The 23,035-nt window shown below is 42.8% G+C and overlaps 1 protein-coding gene across 1 annotated transcript; it reads left to right on the plus strand.

Moving 5' to 3' along the window:
- The first annotated feature begins 674 nt into the window (after window positions 1-674).
- Window positions 675-22,302, plus strand: LOC143338668 (double C2-like domain-containing protein alpha). Its single transcript, XM_076759241.1, has 11 exons — window positions 675-1,008; window positions 4,963-5,327; window positions 6,409-6,488; window positions 7,466-7,540; window positions 7,821-7,930; window positions 10,674-10,800; window positions 12,612-12,671; window positions 17,000-17,199; window positions 18,991-19,072; window positions 19,380-19,476; window positions 20,447-22,302. Exons 1-11 carry the CDS (start codon window positions 977-979, stop codon window positions 20,581-20,583), a joined length of 1,365 nt encoding a protein of 454 aa, XP_076615356.1. The 5' UTR covers window positions 675-976; the 3' UTR covers window positions 20,584-22,302.
- The last annotated feature ends 733 nt before the right edge of the window (window positions 22,303-23,035 follow it).

Here is a 23,035-nt window from a genome sequence, read left to right on the forward strand (position 1 = left end):
TAAAATGACCCAGTTTTTGCTGTTGTGTTACCGATTTGTAGCAGTTCGTGAGCAAATGAAGCCAACTACAAACAACCAGAATATAACTCTTTTTAAAGGCACAATAACTAAGGCATTAAACTGTCTGAACACAATTAGACCTATGTTGTATAATTTGTTAAGTTGTGTTCAAACCCACAGAAATCTGCCATTTTATTCCAGGTAACGGTGCGTTTGATTTGGTTGCCTGTCAATGGCGCCATTGACCCTCTCTAGTTGCTACAATTTGTGGGGAAGCACCAGATGATACGTTGGAGAGGGATGAAGGAAGTCGATGAATGAGCTAGCCTCAAGCTACTTCACAACGTCATCGAGCTTCATCTTTTGTTATTGTTTTGATTGAGAGACTTTTAGCAGCACACCGTGTGACCAAATGGGCGGAATTGATGCCATTTGTGTAAATATTTTTGTAAATGTTCAGTTTTATTCTGCCGTATCAGGCGACGCTTGTGTGTAAGGCAAATCCATTGTTGGTTGGGATTTGTTGACATGAAGAAAAGCTTTGTCCACTGTGGTTCACTTTAAGTCTTCAAGGAATGAATGTAAGTCAATGCAGCGTCCTCCCAAGTGACAAAAACAAGCGTGTGTGTGTGTGTGTGGTGGGGGGAGCGAGGCGAAACAGTCACATGCACAACAGAATGTCAAGGAATAACTCCCCGCTGCCTCCCTCTCTCTTCCTCTTGACTCCCTCCATCCTCCTCCTCCTCCTCCGCCAGCATGCCGCTCTCCTCTCTCTTCCCCTCTGCTCCTCATTTTCATCTCAACTTGAACTATTCGTGCATTTAATTTTTAATGATATGCGTAGAGCTCACTCTCTCCCTCTCTCCCTCTCTCTCTCTCTCTCTCTCTCTCTCTCTCTCTCTAGTTTTTGCTCCTCTCTTCGCCACCTGTTAGTTAGTCTCCCTCTCCTCTCCGTGCTGGAATCCCCCTTTTTTTTATGAGGAGTTTCACACTTGCACTATCAGTAAGGTAAGTCAACATTTTTATTCTTTTATTCTGAAATGCGAACAGGTTGTAATGTGAATTTTGTGATCCATATGTACCCCCCCCCCCTCCTCATTTCCCTGCATGACATGCACCTTTATATTTCACACCTCCTCTTTTAAAAAAATCTTTTCTTTCCTGCTCCCTCATGATATCATTGCATCTTCACTTTTCTTGCCTCTTTGGATCTGTGTGTGTGTGTGTTTTTTCTTTGTTAACCGCATTACAGATATAAAAACTAATGCAGCAAAACCCAGATTGAGAGACAAACACATTTTATTCTATACTATTCTCACACAGCGAGCAGGTGCAACATGTGGCAGCCTGTTTTCCTTTTTACCTGCTCCTTCACTTTTCTTTTATGCCTTCAAACACACACTGACACATGAGACACGCACACACACACACTGTCACTCACACACTTTGAAGTTTACTCATCCCTGGCTGCCTGAAAATAACTTGGCTCTAATTGACAAGTGCTCCTGTCACTGTGGTTAGCTATAAATGATGTGCTGACTGTCAAGCTCTAATGAGTAGCTACAGTGTGCGGCACTGTACTATACCATCTGCCTGTCAGCCAGCAGCTTGTTATTTAAAGGTGAACGCAGCCCGCCGCAGGGGCCCATTGTATGTAGGACACAAGAGAAGAAGAAAACTAGTTGCGAGATAGAGAGAGATCCTCGCATACCTACAGGTGGAATAACAGTGTCTGAGAAAGATTGATGGAGTGATAATGGCAGAGATAAAGAGGGGAGATGAAGAGAAGAGGTGGATTATTGAGGTGGAGATGAGACGATAGAGGTGGGGGATTGGGAGAGAGTGCATCCATATTGTGATGTGACTCTAATTTAAAGTGAAGCAGCTGAAAGAGGAGGAGGGGAGGTCGCATGTTGCACAAAGATATTCCTGACTGCCGGCTTCTGTCAGCTCCATTCCTCCCTCTCAAAGCTGGAAACATATGAAATCCTTCAAATGTATGTACAGGGGGATGTGCAGGATATACTGCATACTGCATGTGGTTGCATAACCAATAGCCATAAGGCAACTGTATGTAGCTGCTGTGGACGTGTTGGGCCATTATCTTGTAGCTTATAGGAATTATGTTAAGTTGTTCAGCTCCAAGGCTGAGAGTCGCGTATGTAAACGAGGTTTAGCGCATAAAAATCTGTGAAGTGCGAGGGTTACCTTATTATTTCGAGTGTGCATTGCCACACGCCCCAGCAGTGAGATGATGATGAAAAGAGGAGATGAGAGAGATTCCAACTGGCAGCATGAGCGCGATCAATCACGATCTCGCTGTGAGCTTCTGCTTCCCCGCGAGCTGCGAGCCACCAGGCCTCCCGGGCTGTACGTGTGCTGCTGGTGATGGTGCTGGTGATGGTGATGGTGCTCCGGCTGCTCCAGCTTACGGCCACCTCTGCCAGGACTGCAAGGCGACTGACTGCACACATTATATCAACAGACACTCGCTCACAAGCCTGCAACAGCTGCCTAGTATGTGTGTGCGCGTGTGTGTGTGTGTGTGTGTGTGTGTAGAGGGATGAATTAATGATCTGATGAAAGTGTATCTGTACGTATGTTTGCTGGCATGCTTGTGTGAGGGATGTTTGTTTGAGGGATTATGTATTATTCATAGGAACAATCATTATTATCTCCTCATCCGAGTTAATTGATCTTTTAATCAATTCTGGCCAAAATCATCATCATCACAGGGAGTTTCATTAACTTGTTTTCACCTTCTCTTTAATGTCTCGCAATCCACTTAATTGTAGATTATTTCTTTTTCATTGTTGTGTCAGACTGAAGTGATTTATGGCGTGGTGGCTGTGACGAGCTGCGGTTCATCTTCTCTCTACATTCATCCCCCTCACAAGAATCATAGTGTCCTGAGTCTGAAATTATCTCTGTGCTGCTTAATTGAGCCATGATGAACTCTGACCAGTTTTCCAGCTTCAAAAGTCATTAATTTTGCTATTGTGGTCCTGAATGGCACCAAAATGGCTGCTGCAGATTTTCCAAAGGCAAGATGTCCATCATGGTCCATTCCAGAGCCAGTGGTCTGTCAAAGTCCTTTCAGTCAAATGAGTTGCGGAAGTTCGCAGGCTGGCACACAGCAGTACGTTTGGAAAGTTTGTTTCATCTCCAGCCAAGGCAACGCTGGATGAGCGGCGGTGTGTATCACCCACTGCTCACAGCAGAGAGACTGGACCATACATGACAAATGACCCTCACTGCCTGTATTCTGCTGAAGGTCAGCAGTCAGAGGCGACAGTTCCAGAGCCAGTTCATCACTGGTCATATTGACTTCATCCTGATGACCGAAGGGCCTGAAATTAATCTGTTTACAGGTTTTGACCCCACAAGCGGAAGTAGGACAAAATGAGGAATCATTTTATTTCTGAAGAACCGTCTATTCACATCAGTCATTGGAGGAACAAAACTTCATTATAAAGTGAGACATTTTGAGAAGCTCAATACCACTCTCATTTGCTGTATGGTAAATGTGAAGCTGCAGCCACCAGCCGGTTAGCTTAGCTTAGCATTAAGTCTTGAAACAGGGGTAAACAGCTAGCTTGGCTCTGTCTAAAGGAAATAAAATCCACCAACAGTAAATCTCACTAATTAACATGTTACATGTTGTTTTGACCCACACTTACACCACACATACACATTTCTTGGCCGGCGCAGTAACTTTTTAATTACCAGCTGTAATGACCTGTCAGACATTCATTAGGTGGCAATCTTCCCATATAACTCTCGGCAAGAGAGTAAATAAGAGTATGTTGAACCTCTATTATGGATTCAGGTTTGAGATCATCCACTCTTCCAATGATTGAATAAGGATCATCATAAAATACTCATTCCTGATTTTCCACTTACTTCTGTTTGTGGGGATTAATTTGAGGCCAGTCCGTCACCAGAATAATGTCAATATGGCCGCTATCCCTGTCTGTTTATTTAAGCCTCCCTCTCTGAGTCTTGAGATTCTCTTTGACATTTCTAAACTTCACAGATGTTCGACTTACAGGCAACCCAGGGGAAGCGCAAATATTCACCGTGCAAATATTCACTTCTCAGTTTCAATCGATTAATGCGGACGGAGCAGAAGGGGGGGATTTGTTCAGTATTGAGGACAGAACGCCCCCTCAGGGCCTGCTGTCTTTAGAAAACAAAAGCTGTGAGATATTTGTAATCCACCCCCCTCTTTTTTTATTTCGGGAAGACAGCAGACACATCAGCCTTGTGGTCAACTCCATTCTCTGCTACCACAACTGTATATAATCATCAGGACTCTTGACTCCAGCCAAGTGTACTGAAGAGGCTCCAGCCAGTGACGACTTCCTTCCATAATTACCTCTCCGTTATGGAGGATTGTTGAGCACTTTAGATAACATGCGTGCCTTGGTGGCTCACGCGCGATGCAATTTCATCAAGAATGATTGGGATTCGGGGGAGACCCCTATTGTTCATTATCCTTCATCCACCCTGATAGGCTTGAGTTTATTCAGATGTATTCAATTGAAATGCAAATGTGCGCCCATCCTCTGCTGTATTTTGTCATCTTATGAGTAACGTCTTTCTTTTTAAGAGTTCTAATTATGTTGAAGGAGGTTTCAGTGTGAGAGCAGATAAACGCTTTTTATCGCAAGTTCTTCTTCTTATGGCAAATGAGAAACTCCACTTATGTTGATGATATCTCAGAGATGGCCAGACACAGGAAAAGATCTTATTTATCAGGAACCATCTTACGACGTTCACCTTGTTCTGCTTCGGATAGCATAGGTGAAATTGAGAACGGTAGCTCCTATCTGTGGATCAGTGTCTTCGCTTTAGCTCGCTCTGGACGAACGCTTTCAGAAATTTCAATTGTTGTTGCTGAAAAGTCACGTGATTTAACTTTCCATCTCTTCCTCCGTCTATCTGTCTCTTTCCCTCCAGCCCTATGACTGTGCGAAAAGGAAAACGTTTAGCTATCTCCATCCAGGAGCACATGGCCATCGACGTATGTCCAGGCCCCATCCGCCCCATCCGCCAAATCTCTGCCTACTTCCCTCGCCTTTCGCCCACTTCCTCCTTCTCTGAGCCGCTCTCGCCCAATCAGGCGCCAGCTCCCGCCGCGCTCAGCCCTAGCAACGCAGGTCAAGGTGGAGGGGCTGTCGGAGGAGGAGGAGGAGAAGGAGGAGGGAGCAGCAGCCTGTTATCACCGCTGTTACCAGGGGCGGCGGGCGGAGGAGGCTCACTGTCAGCCATGAGTAGCATGGACACCTCCATCGAGATCGACAGCTGTGACAGTGATGATAACAGTGAGTCACCTGAAAGTCATAACTTGGATTCACTAAAGCCGCTTGAGCCCGAGAATTTAAATGAACTCAGCACAGATGTGGGTTTGGAAGAAGACGGCGAGAACAGAGAAAACAAAACTGAGGTTCTGTCAAGCTTTACGATGTCGCGCAGAAGAGTTTAAAAAGATGATGGTGAAAGATTTACTATCAAAATTCTTGGGGATTTTTTTTAAACAATGGGTCTTTGAATTTACAGAGAATGAAATAAAATCAGATTTCTCATTTGAGCCGACGACCTCTGAAATGACATCCATCGCTAGCGTAAGCTAATGCTAACACTAACACTAATACCAGAGACTCCATAGTCACCGAAGTAAATGCTGGACCCATTTTTCATAAGCCACATATCTTCTGAACATGCAGACACTAAAATGACATTTTTCAGACGGGCATATCAGGAGGAAATTAACTTTTTTCAAGACCTGCCTGTGTCTCAGCAACACACTCAGCAAGTGAGCATATTAAGATCGCATCAGTGTTAAAAATTTCTCTTGGGATGGTGAGGAGAGGGGACCGCACCCACTTAGGAGACAGGAAGTGTAGGCAAAGGTAGTAAAAAAAAAAAAAAAAATCACCTACCAGTACTTCCAAACTTTACTATTTAACATGATCTATGCTTGTTCAGTCTGTGAAAATGACACAATCTGTGGTTTTGACTCTGCCCTGGACCATTTCTGACCGGTGAAGTCATTTCCTGTGGTCTTATGATTAAACAAGATATAATGTGTTAAGCTTTAGATGTTCTGGTGAGTGATTTTTGTTACCTTTAAGCAGAGCCAGGCTGGCTGTTTCTAATCTATGTTAAGAACCAGCAACTGGCGTTCACCTTATATTTACCAGACAGATGTGAGAGTGGTATCAATGATTTCATCCCACTCTCAGCGTTGGAGTGAGTTAAATGAGGCATAATGGAGTACATGAAGGTAAGTGCACACACATCCCGCCATAATTCTCTGTACAAGGTAATAAGGTCATCAGCTGAAAAGCAGTTACCAAAGTGGCACATTTAACTTTTTTTTCCCTTTCATCTCCTGCCGTCCAGCGTCTTTGGGGACGTTAGAGTTTGACCTACTGTATGAGAGGGCCACCAGCTCCTTACGCTGCACAGTCCTGAGAGCAAAGGTAAATACTGTCCTCTGAAATCTCCATTAAAGGCAGATTCGTGTGTCCAACCTGTGACACAAAAAGCTGCAGCCTGTCAATCAAAGAACGACTCCTGTTTGTACTCCCGCTATCATCGTCGCTCTCGGGATGGCGATGCCTGTTGGTCGGTCCAGCCTTTGACCTAGACTGTAATATCTCAACAAATATTGGATGGAGGGCCATAACATTTTGTACTTGTACGGTTCCCAGACAATAAGTTTTGCTGACTTTAAGGCCACCATGAGGCTAATTAACAAATATTACCACACTAACACATTAAATGAAGATTGTGAACATGTCACATGGCTACATTAGACCTGCTACATCAACACGTCAGCATAGTCTAACACGCTGACATTAGCATGCGCCTCTAAGCACCACTGTGCCTAAGAACAGCCTCAGAGAGCTGCTAGCACGGCTGCGGACTCTTAGTCTAAATGGGTGCAATCACTGCTTCAAAATGAAAGCATGCTGTGGGCACGGGTCAAAGAGACCTGCACGATGGCTTTCATGGTGACAGCATCAAAATGAAGAATTGCACCTGTTCATAATTCAGGTAAACTTTACGTCAAAATTCGTGCCCCATCTGAAGGCACTTCTTACTCGATATTCATTCATTATTTCACAAAGGTCTGGAGTTACATAGACTTGAGGTAAATGTATTACATCTTTTCATTATGTCAGTTCTCATCCTCAATTTTTCCATTGCTTTTAAAATGGGCCGTACGTCCTCTGCTCTATGTGGCTCACTGGTTAACTGAAACTACATGTCAAATTAAAAGCCGCCTTCCCTTCCTCTCTACCTCTGTGCTTTAGATTCAATTTGTAAATGAACCTTGCACCTCTAAGTCTGCTAATTGTTTAGTTTTATTAGTTTTTTTTTTCAGAGGTGCTGGCAGCTTACACAATGTTCTCCACCAATTATTTCATATCCCCTCTCTCTCTGTCTCTATCAGGGTCTGAAACCGATGGATTTCAACGGTCTGGCTGATCCTTATGTCAAGCTGCACCTGCTGCCGGGTGCCTGCAAGGTCTGACTTTACGAACAGAACATGGTTATGTCCCTACTGAAAAAAAAAGCTCTTTGGTAACCTGTTGCCCAGGACTTTTGAGTGCATATTCAAGTCTAGGTATAATTTCGAGCTACATTATGAAAGTGCAAGTGTGGGCCAGTAAATCTGCACGAAAATAAAACGACCTTCTAGCCAAGAAGTAATTGTTTCCCTGTTGAGGTTGTTTGCTGTTTGCAGCTCTGAGAAAGAGCTTTGAGTTACATTATTATTTTTCTCTCCTCTCTGCTTTGATGCACAGGCTAATAAATTGAAAACCAAGACTGTTCGTAACACGCTGAACCCTGTGTGGAACGAGACACTCACCTACTGTGGAATCACAGAGGAAGACATGTACCGCAAAACACTCCGGTAAATGTTTGCTGTAGAAGCTTTCGTGCTATTTCTGTCTCCTTCACTTCCTGCCTCTCTCTTCTGTCTTGCCCATCCGAAAGCCGGCTCTTGCTTTCAAAGGATTTCTTATCATCTATCTCAATCACAGAATCTTTTGCTTTCGGTTTATAGGCCTTTATCCTATCTCTGCTTCACTGTCTTCCTACCTCCGCTGATGCTTTGATCCTTTGTCACCACAGCTTCGTTCCTCCCTGTCCTCACGTCTCTCCTGTCCACGAAGATCAGACTTTTTCCAAACCAGCCCTCTCTCATGGTCTTTCTTTCCATCTTTCTCCCTGCCTTTCTCTCTGTTCAAGTTGCAGTGACAGATTGAGGTCAGACTAAGCACCGCGGGGTGTTTTAATTTCATTGACCCCCTCCAGAGGTGACAAAAGCTGTGAATTGTCTCTGCCTGTGACTAAAACTTTGCCACAGCACATGTGGGAGTGGGATTTAAATACGATCGACGGTTAATGTCTCGGGGGAAATTAGAGAAACTGGCCCTACAGCCAGCCTCCGACACTGTATTAATTCCACACAGGAGTTTAAAGATCAGGAGGCAGGAAGCTTAACCTCCTGAAACATGTAAACATGTCGATGTTTGAATTGTGTTCTTGTATTCAGAGACTGAATTTAATTGCTTTTTTACATCTGCATGAATCTCTGGTAATAGATATCATTAAAGAGCTGCAGATTTAAAAGGATTTATCCAACCTGAACCAGTTGAACACATTTCATAAACAGCTGCTGTAGATATGCTGAGTCTTTTTTTTTCTTGCTGTGAGTTTTTCAGTGCAATGCAAGTCCCCTTCCACTGTGTCTACATGGTTTAGCTGCAGAAAAGATTTCAGCTATCTCAAAAATCAATGGTCAGTTTGGCTCCAGTCCCTCATAAATAAAAGGATTTCTTCCCAGACTCGAAATTTGTTATCGTATTCCAACTCTTCCAATGTAGGAAGAAATCTTATCACAGAAAAGGGAGGTTTTCTGGTTTCTTCTCTGAGAGCAGTTTCATTCGACCAGAACTCCACGAGATTGCGACCACAAGCTATGCCGCATGTTTAAAACGGGCAGAGCTCGTACTTTTTAACTGGAAAAGCTGCAGCTCTAATCATGTTTGCTCTCAACTTCAAACCAGCATGCACAGGCGACAAAGTGCAGAAAATACAATTCATAGCTTGCAGCTGTGTGTTTTTATTGCTGTATGGCCACAGGAAGTCATGATTTACATTTCTTTTTACGGCTTTATTTAATTCACTTTCACTTTCATAATGTATAATGTTTCCTTATTTCTGGCAGTAATGAGCCTCCATAAGAGCCAGTCCAGAAGGTGTCATCATCCAATTGCCCTGCAGCAGCAGAAAAGCCTGTAATGGACTCCTGCTCTTCATACAGCATCAGAACATTACATGACTGACACGGACATTTAAGCTGGTGACAGCATGTATGATTAGATTTATCACACCGCTTTACTGACATGACATCTTTTTGATGTAGACGGAAATGTGAGCTGTCACAGTGGCAGTAAAATGTGTACATTACCGCATACTGTGTAACTGCAGCCTGTCTGTTTCACATTATAATGACGCTGCACTTCACACTTGACTCTTTGACCTATATGCTCACTCACCACTCCATCCTCAAGCCCTTTGGATCAGCTGTCCGTTACTCATCCATGTATCGCACCATCTTTCACCTCTCAGCCCTGGCTGACTTCATCTCTCTTTATTCTCCTTGTCTTTTTTTTTGCCTCATATTCCACTGTTTTCTGTCTTCCATTTTCATTCCTCCCTATTTTCACGGCGTTTCGATTCTGAAGGGTCCAGACATCCTTTTGGATAATAAGCCACTAGCCTAGAAATTACCTCTGGGGGAATGCCAGCACATATCTGGTATCCCCAGGCAACTGGCCCCTTAGACCTTCTGCATTTCTGCAATACCATGTTTTATTACCTTAACCTGAAGGCAGCAGGTGACTGCGATGTTTCATTTCTGTGGTAATGAATTTAGTTAGAAGCTGAGTAAAACAACAGGCCAAGAGGCAGCATATTCACATCTGGACCTCTGACAGATTGCATTCTTAGTTTTCTTCTTCTTTTTCTTGCACATTTTTCACTCACATTTACATAAAGCACAGAAAAAGGCAATTTATCTCTTCCTCTCACCCACGTCACTCCATCCCTCGCTTGCTTTTGATTTCACATACTCAGCCTCCCTCCATCTCCTTCACTGCTCTCTGCTGCTCACAGCCATTTATGCATTTCGACTGATGGTGTGGCAGGTGTAAAAGTTTGCCAGACCCATAAATATGGATTGACTTGCATGATGCACTTTCACACTAAATTGCCACGGGAGGGAAAATGGTAATTCCTTGCGCAATGTTTGTACACAGATGCTGGGTTTATACGTGGGTGTTTTTTCTGACTGTGTGCTCTTTAATTTGGGTCAGGTTTATGTCAACAACTTCCCTCCCCCATTATAAAGTTGCCACAACATTCAGAATAATTAAATGAGTGATAAAATGTAAATTTGTTTGACTGCCACCTCCTCCTCACCTTCTCTCACACACACAAAAGTAAATTACATCTTTCCACTTACATTTTCTAGCTCTCTCTCAGCCTCATTTATCAGTATCTTATTCATGTTTGCATCACTCCCCATCGCTGTCTCACGCTTATTCTTATTTGTACCTCCCCCTCCCTCTTCTTCCTCTCACTCCCAGGGTGTCTGTGTGTGACGAAGACAAGCTGACACATAATGAGTTCATCGGGGAGTCGCGGGTGGCCCTCCGCCGCGTGAAGCCGGACCAGACCAAACACTTTAACATCTGTCTGGAGCATCCACCTCCTGTGAGAAGAAGAGAGGGGCGGCAGACAGAACTAAAGGGAGGATAGGAAAGAGAGACTGAAAGGAAGGAAAGAAGAAAATGAGTGTATTAGAGAGATATTTCACTGGAGGGTACAGTAATATTCAATATATTAAGGCTTCCTGTCTGACTCACAACCTCATCTTTTAAAAAAGATGTGGTGAAAAACACGGAGAGATGGGGTGAATGAGCTGAAGGGGGACGGCTTCCTGCCTCCCTTGTTTACGCGCCAACAGGGAGGCGTTAAAATGTCGATATTTAGTAGACACAAGTATCCACTCTGATGATTACCACACACCTGGGTCTCACACGCCAGCGTGTTGCTGCCATCACCGCAGCATCGTTAGCAACAGCGCTGAGCGAATGCTTGAGAGTAAGCCTGATATTTGAGAGGAAGCAGCAAACAAATAAGCATAGACACATAATCGGAAACACTTAAAGCAAGAACCCTCTTTATTAGGGCCGTGAGACAAAAATGTGCTGAGGCAGGCGTTTTACAGCTAAACAATCTGCTTTACTGTTGAAGATGGCAATAACAGTGAAGATAAAAAGCACATTTAGAACAGAGAACTTCAGACATAGTAATAATAAATAAGAACAAACACAACACACTTGTTTTCTGGCTGAGAAATAGATGAGAAGCTCAAGCCAAAACATCAAACTTCCTTTAAAGCTCAGATGGCACTTTCTTTATAAAGAGTTTAGAAGTTGTACCTAATGATTTTATTAATGGTTAGTCATTTACTAATGCTTTATAGATCAGCCATTAGCCATTAATAAGAACAACTTTGGGCTTGCAAGGTTGTAAAAAAATAGGAATTTATGTATTATTATTAACCATTAGTATCGTAATAAGTTGCATCACATGGCCAAAAATATGTGGACACTCAAGTAAACTCAAACTCCCAAACCATGGGCATTAATCTGCCTCTTCTAGGACAACTTTCTAGCATCTTTTAAGCCTGGCTGCAGGGATTTGCTCACATTCAGCCACAGGCTTTAGTTAGGCCGCGACTGTCACACCAAACTGGAAAGACATGTCATTATGTCCCTCACCTTATGCACAGCGGCAGTGCCATTTTGAAACAGGGAAGGCCATCCACCACCTGTTGCATCAAATATCATTGCATGGTATATAGCATAAAAGATTTCTCTTTCTTGGAAATAGGGGCGGCGAACAGCCCCAGACCAAAACTACCCAAAGGACAGTGGTGTCGATTGGCTTACTGACATACAACAATTGAGATGATTTTTCCCTGAGAGGAAGTATTAGGTAAACAGGACTGAGTGTGACATCTATTCTTATGGCCCACAAATAGCTTTTTGTGCAGGCTAAATGTCAGCTGGGTGACACATGGGAAAAGGGTACATAGAGATTGGGAGAATAAAGGGAGGGGAGGGGGGCATCAATGGACAGAGAGAGCAAGTGAGAGAGATGAGAAACAAATGGATTAAAAAATAAAAGTGGCGGAGAGTGGGCGGGGGCATGTGTGAAAAGGGGTGGGAGGATGCTGGGTTTTTGTTCTTTATGAGCTGGAAAGGGCTGTTGGTATTAGATTGGTCCTCTGAGGCTGGTGGCCACTCTGCGATCAAACAGCGAAGCCCCTCTCTCATCCTGCGAACCTGACGCTGTGTCAGGCCCGTCATTTTCAAAGTGGTTTCACCCCTCGACTCGATACGTCCATCCTTTCTCTTCATCCTTTGCTCCTCTAACCTGCTTCTGCAGCCTTTCTGTCAGTCACATCCCCTCGTTTTTTTGTCTGCTTCTCTTCTTTTTGCCTTCTCTGCCTCCAGCTGCCTTCCCCGACTGCGATGAGCACAGCCCTGAGAGGAATCTCCTGCTACCTGAGAGAGGTGACCACATGAGTCCTCTGTTCTGGTCAATATGACCCTCCTCCTGTCTGTCTGTCTGTCCTTATAGTCCATCTTTCAACCTGGCTGAGTTTTGCTCCTCTTAGCCGATTTGAGACTATATGGCTGCAAAATAATATCCTACAAGTATGAAAGCAACATGTTTTACTGTTTACATCTAACAAGTGAAATTAATCAGATCTAATGCCATCTGTCTTTTTCTTTTTTGGCAGGACTTGTAGGTTAAGATGTCTGCCATTGAAATTGAAGGTCCAGTGTGTAGGATGTAGAGGATCTATTGGCAGAAGTGTAATATAATATTCATGTTTGCTGTGTTTCCATGACCTTAGAATGAGCTCTTTATATCTGCAGAGGGAGTGGGTCCTCTTCCACAGAGTCCACCGTGTTGGACTGCCATGTTTCTACAGTAGCCCAGAGTGGACAAACCAAACATTGACTCCAGAGAGGGCCTTATACCTTATTAACGGAGGTGAAAGAAGGGGTTTTCAATTGGTTGCAATTTGCAACCTCACCACTAGATGCCACTATATCCCACACACTGGCCCTTTAAAGCATTGACCACAAATTGTGTTTATCACTGCAAACTATTTTGCAAACCATTTGAATGCATGTTTTCCACCTTTCCAGAGATCTGTTAGTTTTCCATTCCTTTCTGGAAGACATAGCAATCAATTAGCAGCTTCGCTTGATTTATCTAATCCATTAAACCGCCATTAATTTATTGGTGTGGCTTAATTAAATGCAGTACAATTCCAATTAATCTGTGGTCAAAGTGGATAATTGAGTTTGATTTTTTTTTTGCTATGGAAGTGAATGAAAATGAATGGCTGCTAAGGGCTGTTACGATTATGGGAAAATACATGTCAATATGTAAAACTTTTCAGTTTACATTCAAGTGAAACTGTGTAACTTTCATGAACAGCAGGACAAAGCTAAAAAGTAGTGTAACAGAACTGCATGAGAGAGAGTCATAAAGTTTGTGAGCTGACTCAGTAATGTTATTATATTGCAGCAGCATCTATCTAAAGTTTGCTAACATTAGCTAAATAAGCAAGCGAATGTCTGGCATATTGGCTTAAAGGGTGACAAGGGTCATTGATCGACTGTCAAAGTGGATTTATCAAGTAATCATTTCAACTGTGTCTCTTTTTCGCCCATTTTTGTGTTTGCTCACGTGTGTGCGTGTGTTTGTGCGCGCGCGTGTGGTGTGCATGCATGCGCGTGCTACTGGTCATACCAGAGACCAGAGTGTTTTGTATTGCCTCTAAATCCAACCTTTAATTTCTGAGAAGATATAAATGATGTAATGCTATTTTTCATTTCACAGGTTACATAAAAAATTTAAAGCATACATGATTTCTAGCAAACACAGGTCTGGTGGTCTGGTCCACCATCCAGGTTCAGAGCTGCTGCACAGCCCGGTTTAGACACAGCAATGATTTTAGAGCCCCTCCTCTGTTCACAGACTGGCTAAATCAATGAAGGGGTCAAACCAAACGGCCGATGTAATGCTTTGCCTCTATATAGATAACTGGAGTGAAGCAGCTGCCTCTGTATTTCTCACCATTGTCAAGGTTGTTTAATGTATCTGCTGGTCATCTTGCAAGTTCTCTAGCCTTGCAAACCCACAAACAAATGAATCTCTTTCCCATTCATCTGTCACTGTGTGTGGCTGGCTCCACATTGATGCCTGTTTATTTCCACCTCCCTAATGAGTGTCTCTCTATTGATCTGTGAAGGTCTGAGCTGTTTCATTAGCAGATACCTGGTGCAAATTATCCACAGTAATTGCAAGTTTTAAAGTCTCTTACTCAGTCACAACAGATGGTGAACGGCCTGTTGGCAGCAATGATGAGTCCCCCCAAAAAAACAAAAAAAAAAACATACAGACAAGAGGAGGAGGAAATAAGGAAGAGAGAATTAGGAGGAAGAAAGGGAGCACGCTGTTGTGACAATTAAAGAAAGAGAGGGAGGAGCATGGAGGAGTGTGGGGCGTGTGGCGTATTGATCTTCCCGGCTGTGTCCACCTCACGCCCGTAGATAAGACTTAATGAGAGATGGACAGATACGCAGGACAGAGGAGACATTTAGTGAAAAATACAGTGGAGGATTGATGGAATCCGTTTCACATTAAAATTAAATTAGAGGCAATAAAACCAAACCTTTTCCATTTTCTCATGGTGAAATATCAAATGTAACTCAATGCACCTGCAGTGATGAAAAGCCTGAAATAACAAATGTGCATCTTTCCTATAAATAACATACATGTATTGGTGCTGCTGGCCATGAGGGTGAGTCACGGTCCTGTGAGAACATCATCTTCCCCTTCTTCACCCTCTGCTGCTGCTTCCTCGCTTTCTTTCATCTGTCACTTTGAATCTACACTGTTGTTCGGCTTGTCGGCAAACGCTTTGGAAACAGTTTGACGTTGTCCGCGGAAAATACTCAAGAAACGAGTGACAAAGTGCATTAATGTGACTTTAAGGTTAGTCCAAGACATAGGACCAGCTGCACACCTGTCCGTTACAATGTCAGAGATAGCTGGGTTTGTTTCTGAGCTGCAGCAGATGAGCTCAAAGGCTAGAGGAAAGTCACCGAGCTCTTAAGATGTGGCTGCTTATGAGAGAAAGGAGAGATGAACTATATTACAGTGAAGGACACAAAGCACCGTGTAACCATGTAACGACTGAAAGAAGACATTATGTATTTTTTCTTACACATAAGAGGTTGAATAAAACCTTTGCTCAGTTCAATGCACTCAGGGTTTTTGAAGCTACAGCCTTGCTTGTTCTGGTATGACGAGTAGCATTTAACCTTTAGATAGATGTTGCTGTATAATGGGGTCATGCAATTTTCCAATTGGCCACCTCCGTTTAAATATCAGTCAGCTCACACAATGTATAGATAGGAAATATTCTTACACCTAATTTCCTTGTAAAACAGAAAGAAACAAACTCAAAAGAAACAAAACCCCAAATCATAATGGTTTGTTTTTCCACCGTTCTGACAATCACCAGCTCTGGTGAGTTAGATGTGAAAATATTGTGGCTCTACGTGTTTTTTCCTGACTGCTCCACTTGTCTTTAATATTGGGCTTTATGTATTGACGGCAGATATGCTAAGTGATCAGAGGAAGAGTTTAGTCAATGCATTGCATTAGTTTAAGCTTATGGTCAGCAATGAAGAAAAATATTTAACCTTGAGTTAGTTTCGGGTCTCAAATTTGGTGATAACAGTTGGATTCAGTCTGGTTCTGAAAGAGCTCTGGGTCTGGGTCTTAAAGACATGATGGGTTTCATGTGGAATTGTGTTTAAGGTCCAAAGAGAACTTTCGAAGTGTCTTTCGTCTAAGTGTCAGTAGTGGTTTCTGTTCAGCATAAGTTCTACGTGTTTGCTTTGATTTCTGCTGTTGCTGTAGGCAGAGCTGCACTACTTTATTTTCACTGCAGCCTGAAACCTGCATCAATTGATTTTGTGGCCTGAGGAAATACAGCATTGACATATTATCACCTTATTAAGATGATCATGGCGAGCATCTTAGCGAGCAGCTGTGGCTTATTTACACATCAAACAGACACAGGGAAACATTAGCATTCGTTTTGAAGTCCACAAGTTCACTCTCCTTTTGGCTCTGTTTTGCTTGTGACCAACTCCTGAGGGAAACATCTGACTCTTTAGCAGCTAAAAGCATGTATAGGTTTCTCTGCGTGCCTGTGTGTGTGTGTGTGTGTGTGTGTGTGTGTGTGTGTGTGTGTGTAATTAAGTTCTAATCAGAGTGTAGGGATGCATTTCCCCCTAGAAGAGTTCTAGGGGGAAATGCTTGTAAATGTTTTACTGTTTTTACCAACTGGTCTCTCTGACTTAATCTGTCGTTTGGGCTGAGCAGGGAGGGTGCATTGGGTTTATCAGGGCTTTTTTCACTGAAAACAGCTGCTTCTGCATCTGGAAATGACACTGATGTGAGCTGAGAGTGAGCCGAAGTGATTTTGGTCTGTAAACCAAAACAATAAGCTTTTAAAAGGGAGTTTTAAAAGCTCTGTAGCGCAGAATTTGATCATAATTCTGTGAGGGTTTGATGCTACGAGTGACCCCTTTTACACTGCACAGTCATTTAATCCAATAGTAATATAAAAACATCGATTACAACAGCTTTAAACTTTAACACTATTGCCTTTTTCATCAGCTCATCTGAGGCATCATTTCCAGTAGAGGCATCCTTTTAACACTGAGCCTTAAATCACTAATCTACAAATGCAGCTCAGACACCCTTTTCCTGATGTTCTTCCTCTCTGTATCCCTCTTCCTGTCAGTGGGAGACTGAGCAGCAGAGGAGTCTAGAGGAGCGAGGCCGTTTGCTGCTCTGCCTGCAGTACCTCCCCCCAGCCACTGACGGCGATGTGAAGGGCGAGGCCAAGGAGAGGGCTCGTGGTGGGCTGTGTGTGGGCGTCAAGCGCTGCGCCCACCTGGCAGCCATGGACGTCAACGGCTACTCAGACCCCTACGTTAAAACGTAAGGATGACATCCAACCACTAACTGTGCGCCATCACGTATTTGATTGCATGAAATGGAATAACTGCTAGATGAACAAAACATTTTTTTTTTCAATCATTGGACAGATTTAAAATAATTAATGCACAACATTTCACAACCCTCATTTCAGAGCAATTTCCACATGACCAATCCATCTCCCTCGCCACTGCCGCCAACTGGCCGTTGGCTTACATGTATTGGCCCCCTGAATCACCTTCTGTCACCAATCATGAGTGATAGATGGCCCGAGTTAACCCCGCATAAGATAACGGTGACAAATGAGAGCAGCTTTCACACAAGTGGATGCCATTGTGAAATGTATCACTCGTTCATCAAGATAATGGTAACAGTATGTGTGTGTGTGTATTGACAGCCTTCAAAATGGACTGACATGATCTAATGTTATGGGCGTACTGCATCATGGAGGAGGCAGAGTTGGATGCTATTGTTAGTGTCATAGAGGTCATTTGGAGTTTCATTACTCACAATGAAAGAAAAGCAATACTGTGTGTGTCACTGTGTGTGTGCGTGTGTTTGTGTTTGTGTGTGTGGCAGGGAGGGCAAGAAGGTCCGTGGGTTGAATGATGCACCCTGACAGAGACTGGACAAATGAGCCTTAAAATCCCCCTCTTTTTCACTCAGTGCTCTCCTGAGTGCTGGCTCTGGCTTTGAGGTTGTTTGCGGAACGAGTAAAACACTAAACAACCTGTCATCACACACATTCATGCACACCAATCTCCCTTCTCCTTTTCCCCTCATGCCTTAAACTCCAGTTTTCTCCTTCCTTCTTAACACCCACTGAACCTACACATGCATCCCTCGCACATCCACAATAATACATCATGCACCTTGTTTCATTTCGGATGCGTGCTCGCATCTTTGCCCTTTGGCGGGAGCTTTTTCCCAGATGCTTTGTTGTGTCTGAGAGCGTGTGGGAACATACGCTCTCTGAGATGTGGGTGGTGGGTGGAAAGCAAATGTGAAGAGAGATTTTTGCCACGCTCCTTCCAGCTGGCTTAAAAATATCCTGAGAATTTAATGACACCCAGAGAAGGGATGCTGAGCTATTTCAATCTGTGCTGTGTTGGTGAAGGAATAACTGATCAGTCCTCACACTCACACATGGTTAGTTCCACAAAAACACATCAAACCTTTCCAGGAATTGTTGAACATTTTGGGAAGTATGTTCATTAACTTTCCTGCTGAGAGTTAGATGGGCAGATGGAGGCCACTGTCATATATGTGCTGTAAATATGCAACCAGCAGCTGGTTATCTTAGCATAAACACTAAATTATGGGAAAACAGGCAGTCTGGCTCTGTCCAGAGGTCAAGTGGTGGGCTGATGGACAGAAGAAGGCTAGCTGTTTCCCCCTGTTTCCAGTCTTTATGCTAAGCTAAGATAGCAAGCTGCTGGCTATATCTTTGTATTAACTGCGTAGACGTGACTCTCCGCAAGACAGCAAATAAGCCTTTATCCAAAAATATGGAACGGTTTCTTTAAGTAAATACTTTTTCTGAATCATTCATCAGTGAAGAGGAAACTAAGAATGAAGTCATAGTGAATGACAGAAAAAAAAAAAATCTATAATCGACAGCAATTCTGGAGAGAACATAATGATTATCTGTATGCATGAACGTACTCTTACCTTAATGTAGTCATCACTGGTATTTGCAGCCATTGTATCATCAGTACTTAACAGAAATATTCCTTTCAGCAGTGCTCTGACCTGTGAGTGATAATGTAATGGCATCACGTTCCTCTGTCTCAGGTACCTCAAGCCAGACGTTCATAAGAAATCCAAGCACAAAACAGCGGTCATAAAAAAGACTCTCAACCCGGAGTTTAATGAGGTATACATCAATGTTTATGTTTGGGTACGTGCATGTGCATAAATGTGAAAGCAAGAAGCACACTCACAATGTTTAAATGTGGAGATGCAGCTCATTTAGAGTGTCCTCCTCCAGAGACCCTCCACTGCATGCAAAATTTGTGCAGTACTTTTGCTAGACAGCCAATTACTGTTTGCGTACCCTGATCTGCTGCCTCATTAGCGTGTAGTTTGGAGGCTTATAGAAGGGGAGCAACACGTGTGTTCGGCGCAATCTTCTGACCTTTGCTCCCGACCACTCGTCCTTCTCCTTATTTGTTTTCACACAGGAGTTCTTCTATGAAATCACCTTCTCAGAGTTAGCCACCAAGACGCTGGAGGTCACGGTGTGGGACTACGACCTGGGAAAGTCCAATGACTTCATCGGTGAGGTGACACCACAAACACGCTGGCAGCGAATCTTTTCATGCTGGTGCTTTTTGGCATTACTAATTAGCTGGCTGGCTAGTTTATTAGCAGTCTTATAATGTCGTACCCATGGCAGATGTTGCTGAAGATATTTTAGGATGTTCTCCATTATCTGTTATGATCCGAGTGCAGCACTGAGTGTAATTTGCAGGGTTTGTTTGCCAAAAGGGTGCCAGTGACATTTTGGCTAAAAATGAGCTTTATACCATACTTAGTGAGAGTGTGAGTAAGTACTTACATTTACTCCTGTTCCTGTATTTGAATTTGAAGACTTTGTGTAGGTAGAGATCAAGTTCTTTATTGTTATCAACAAATTTACTGAAGAAGTAAAACTCTAAAAGCAAGTCAGATAGATATAGTTGTATTTCCCAAAAAGACTGTAATTGTTCACAGTCAGAATCACAGAAACTCAACTGGAAAACTGTTGCTATTCAGCAACAACATTACGATATATTCAAGTTGACTTTTGCAATAAAAAGGAAATAAGATTTTCAGCTCATTGGCTCTCAGCACTCAGTTTAATTTGAAATTAAATCGATATCTGTCTGTAAGTAATTGCTCAAACAAATCAAGCAAAAAAGACGACAAAATATGCAATTACTGCTAATAAAGCAGTCGAACAGAAAACAATGCAGAAGATCTTCCATAGATCAAAAAGGTGTAGCTTGAAGCTACAATAAATTACGGCAACTCTCACAGGAAACACCTGTTTACATTATGGTGGCATGCAAACGTTTATGCTGTTCGGAAATCAGCTCACCTTTTACTCACTTAGTTATTCAAATTCTGACCAGAGGTGTACTAATATCCATTTGTCCTTTTGCAAAATCTTGTCAGTTCCTGACAACCGTGACTTAAATTGACCTCTTCATTTCTGCATCAGCCTTCAGGTCACACTGACTTTCTGTTTTGTCTGTGCACTGGTTAGGCGGTGTGTCCTTAGGGTGTCACTCACAGGGAGACACTCTGCAGCACTGGATAGACTGTCTGAAGAACAAGGGCAAGAAGGTGGAACGCTGGCACACGCTGACCAACGAGCTGCCCGGATCCACGCTGCAGGAATGAACTGATCCTCATCCACTGTGCTGACACTGGAGAGACTGAGCTGAAGACTCGGCATGAGAGACGTTTCATCGCATGCTCGGAGGATTTTCTGCATGACTACGAAGGATTAATATCTGGCTTACTTTGTGTCTGAAATGAGACCATAATTCACAACAACATACCCAAAGGGGGGTCACATTCAGAGATCAATACTCCAATCTTGGATCTAAATAGACTTGATGCAAATCTGGGAAACTGTCCACATCACAAAGCTGACAGTATGAGAATTTTCATAATCATATTCATAGAACTCCATGTCCCTTTTGTGGATTTAATGTCAATCTAAATGCTCCCGTGCTGCTCCAAACTTGTCAGATCCCAATCAACAAGAGAAATTGAATTCCTGCGGAAGGAGAATATAATGAGGGAGAAAGTTGAATTATTCTGCACTTCGTCCCTCTTGTCAGGTTTGCTTGCTCTCATTACGTTCAGCCTGTTCTTTTCATTGACTGCTGGCATTAAAAGTCCTCCGTTACGACCGTCCGTCTCACAGTGCACATACCTCTCCCTCGCAATAATGTTTTGCCTAATGCTTCCGAAGATTTCCAAGTGGTCTTAATACTGAGTGTTTTGTATCTATTGACCTGATCGCCATTGGATTGCCAGCAGACAGCATAATCTAATAAGATAATTGGTTCTTCCACATTGATGGTTTGTGTCAGTTACTTGCATGTTTGGTGTCTATGGAGCAAACTAAATATGTGCCAGGTTCTGCAGCAGGATGAATTATTCATCATTGTGTTGTTCCCAATTCTCCTGAGGTGTTTTGCTCTGATTAACTTAAGAGATTTTCTTTACTATTATTTAATTCAAGAGTAACAGTTTTTTATGTTGTTCACAGTTGTTTAATGTGTCAGCTTTAATATCACTGTGTCAGTTTCTTGGTGGTGACACGCTGATGAACCTAATCTTACTTTACAATCCTGAATATGTATGGAAGAGAACAGAGATGTAATTAACAGAGAAGATTCAGAGAGCTGTGCGCGGTCACACAGTAAATAAAATCATCAGCCTTTGTTGCGTATCTAAATTACAAATATGAATGGTGTATAGAGCACAGTGTCGTCTGATTACTCTCCATGGCTGCTGCTTTACTATGGATTGCATTTACTAAAATGCAGGTTTTGTCTGTGCTGGGTCTCGTGGTAAAAGAGGCATGCTGAAAACACCTGTGGTGTTCATATGTAAATATATATTGTGTTCACTTGCTTTGGATGTTTGTCTTCTGGAACTTAAAGTGTGCATGATTGTTTTCTTTTTTTTTTTTCATAAAACATTCATATTGATTGATGGTGTGCATCCCTGAGTTTCTAGTGTGTCTGCTCAGTGGCCTCGTTGAATCTCTAATGTTTACGTACGGCTCAGTGGCAATCCAATAAAGCCAATACTGCCACCTGGCCTCCGGGATCTGCAACTGCAGCCTCATCTCTCACAGACGTGGGCAGAAGTGATCCAGCAGGTGTGTCTGAGGAGCACAGGCGCAAGAACATCAACACAAACATCGGTGTTGGTTTGACACTTCGGACTCTGGCTCTTGTGGAAACCTATGATTCTGTGATGGCCTGTGATTGGTCAGATTAGAACAAACTCAAGCCTTTTCACCTGCAAACATATATGGAAGCCAAAAATAGCCGTAAGTTTTATCTTTACTGAATAATAAATATTGAAATTTAAATCCCACTGAATTTATAACATTGAAATGTTTTACTGTCTGAGCTGATGTGGTTTGAATTCTCCTCTGTGAAAAATTCAGTGGGTCATTTTAAGTGGCTCACAGACTGGATTAATGTGGAGGTCATCTATCTATCTATCTATCTATCTATCTATCTATCTATCTTATCGCCATCCTGGAATATTCTATTGATTTCAGCACCCTTTACTGAACTTTGTATTCGTTCCATTTGGCAGGGAGGTCAGAGGTCAGAGGTCAGCGTCAGCGTCAGGACATCGGGATGTTTTGATAACTCACTGCTGCTCAGTGCCCCAGATCGTGTATAATGTTGTGAGGCTTACTGTGAGCCGATCGAGTGTCTGAGTCAGAAGCAGAGTCATGGACTTCGGGACAGAGGCTCAATCTACGTTTTAAATAGAAGAGAAAAACACAAAGCTGTACAGTTTCTGATTATTGTGCATTTTCTCGTGCATCCTGAGTGGGAAAGGAGATCTTTGTGAAATCAGAGACAGCGACTACGGTTTCATCTTAGTCACTGTTTGTTCCTCCCGGTGCTCTTGGATAGACTGACAAACACCATAGACATCTGTCCTCTGCAGGACCACTCACTGCACTTCCATTTAATGTTGGTGATGTCCCTAATACTCATACTCTTACACATACAACCAATAATAAAGAACTTTCCACAAAAAAAAAGGAAAAAGTATTTTACAGAAAATATAAATCCAGAAAATGTATCGA

This window comes from Chaetodon auriga, chromosome 20, assembly GCF_051107435.1.
Source record: "Chaetodon auriga isolate fChaAug3 chromosome 20, fChaAug3.hap1, whole genome shotgun sequence".
Lineage (NCBI taxonomy): Eukaryota > Metazoa > Chordata > Actinopteri > Chaetodontiformes > Chaetodontidae > Chaetodon > Chaetodon auriga.

Bases quoted from the DNA above. Each gene is read 5' to 3' on its own strand.
- LOC143338668 (XM_076759241.1), top strand. From the start codon at position 977: ATGAGGAGTTTCACACTTGCACTATCAGTAAG. The intron at 10,801-12,611 runs GTGAGAAGAAGA...CTCTGCCTCCAG, and splicing joins GTCTGGAGCATCCACCTCCT to CTGCCTTCCCCGACTGCGAT. The intron at 12,672-16,999 runs GTGACCACATGA...TCTTCCTGTCAG, and splicing joins TCTCCTGCTACCTGAGAGAG to TGGGAGACTGAGCAGCAGAG.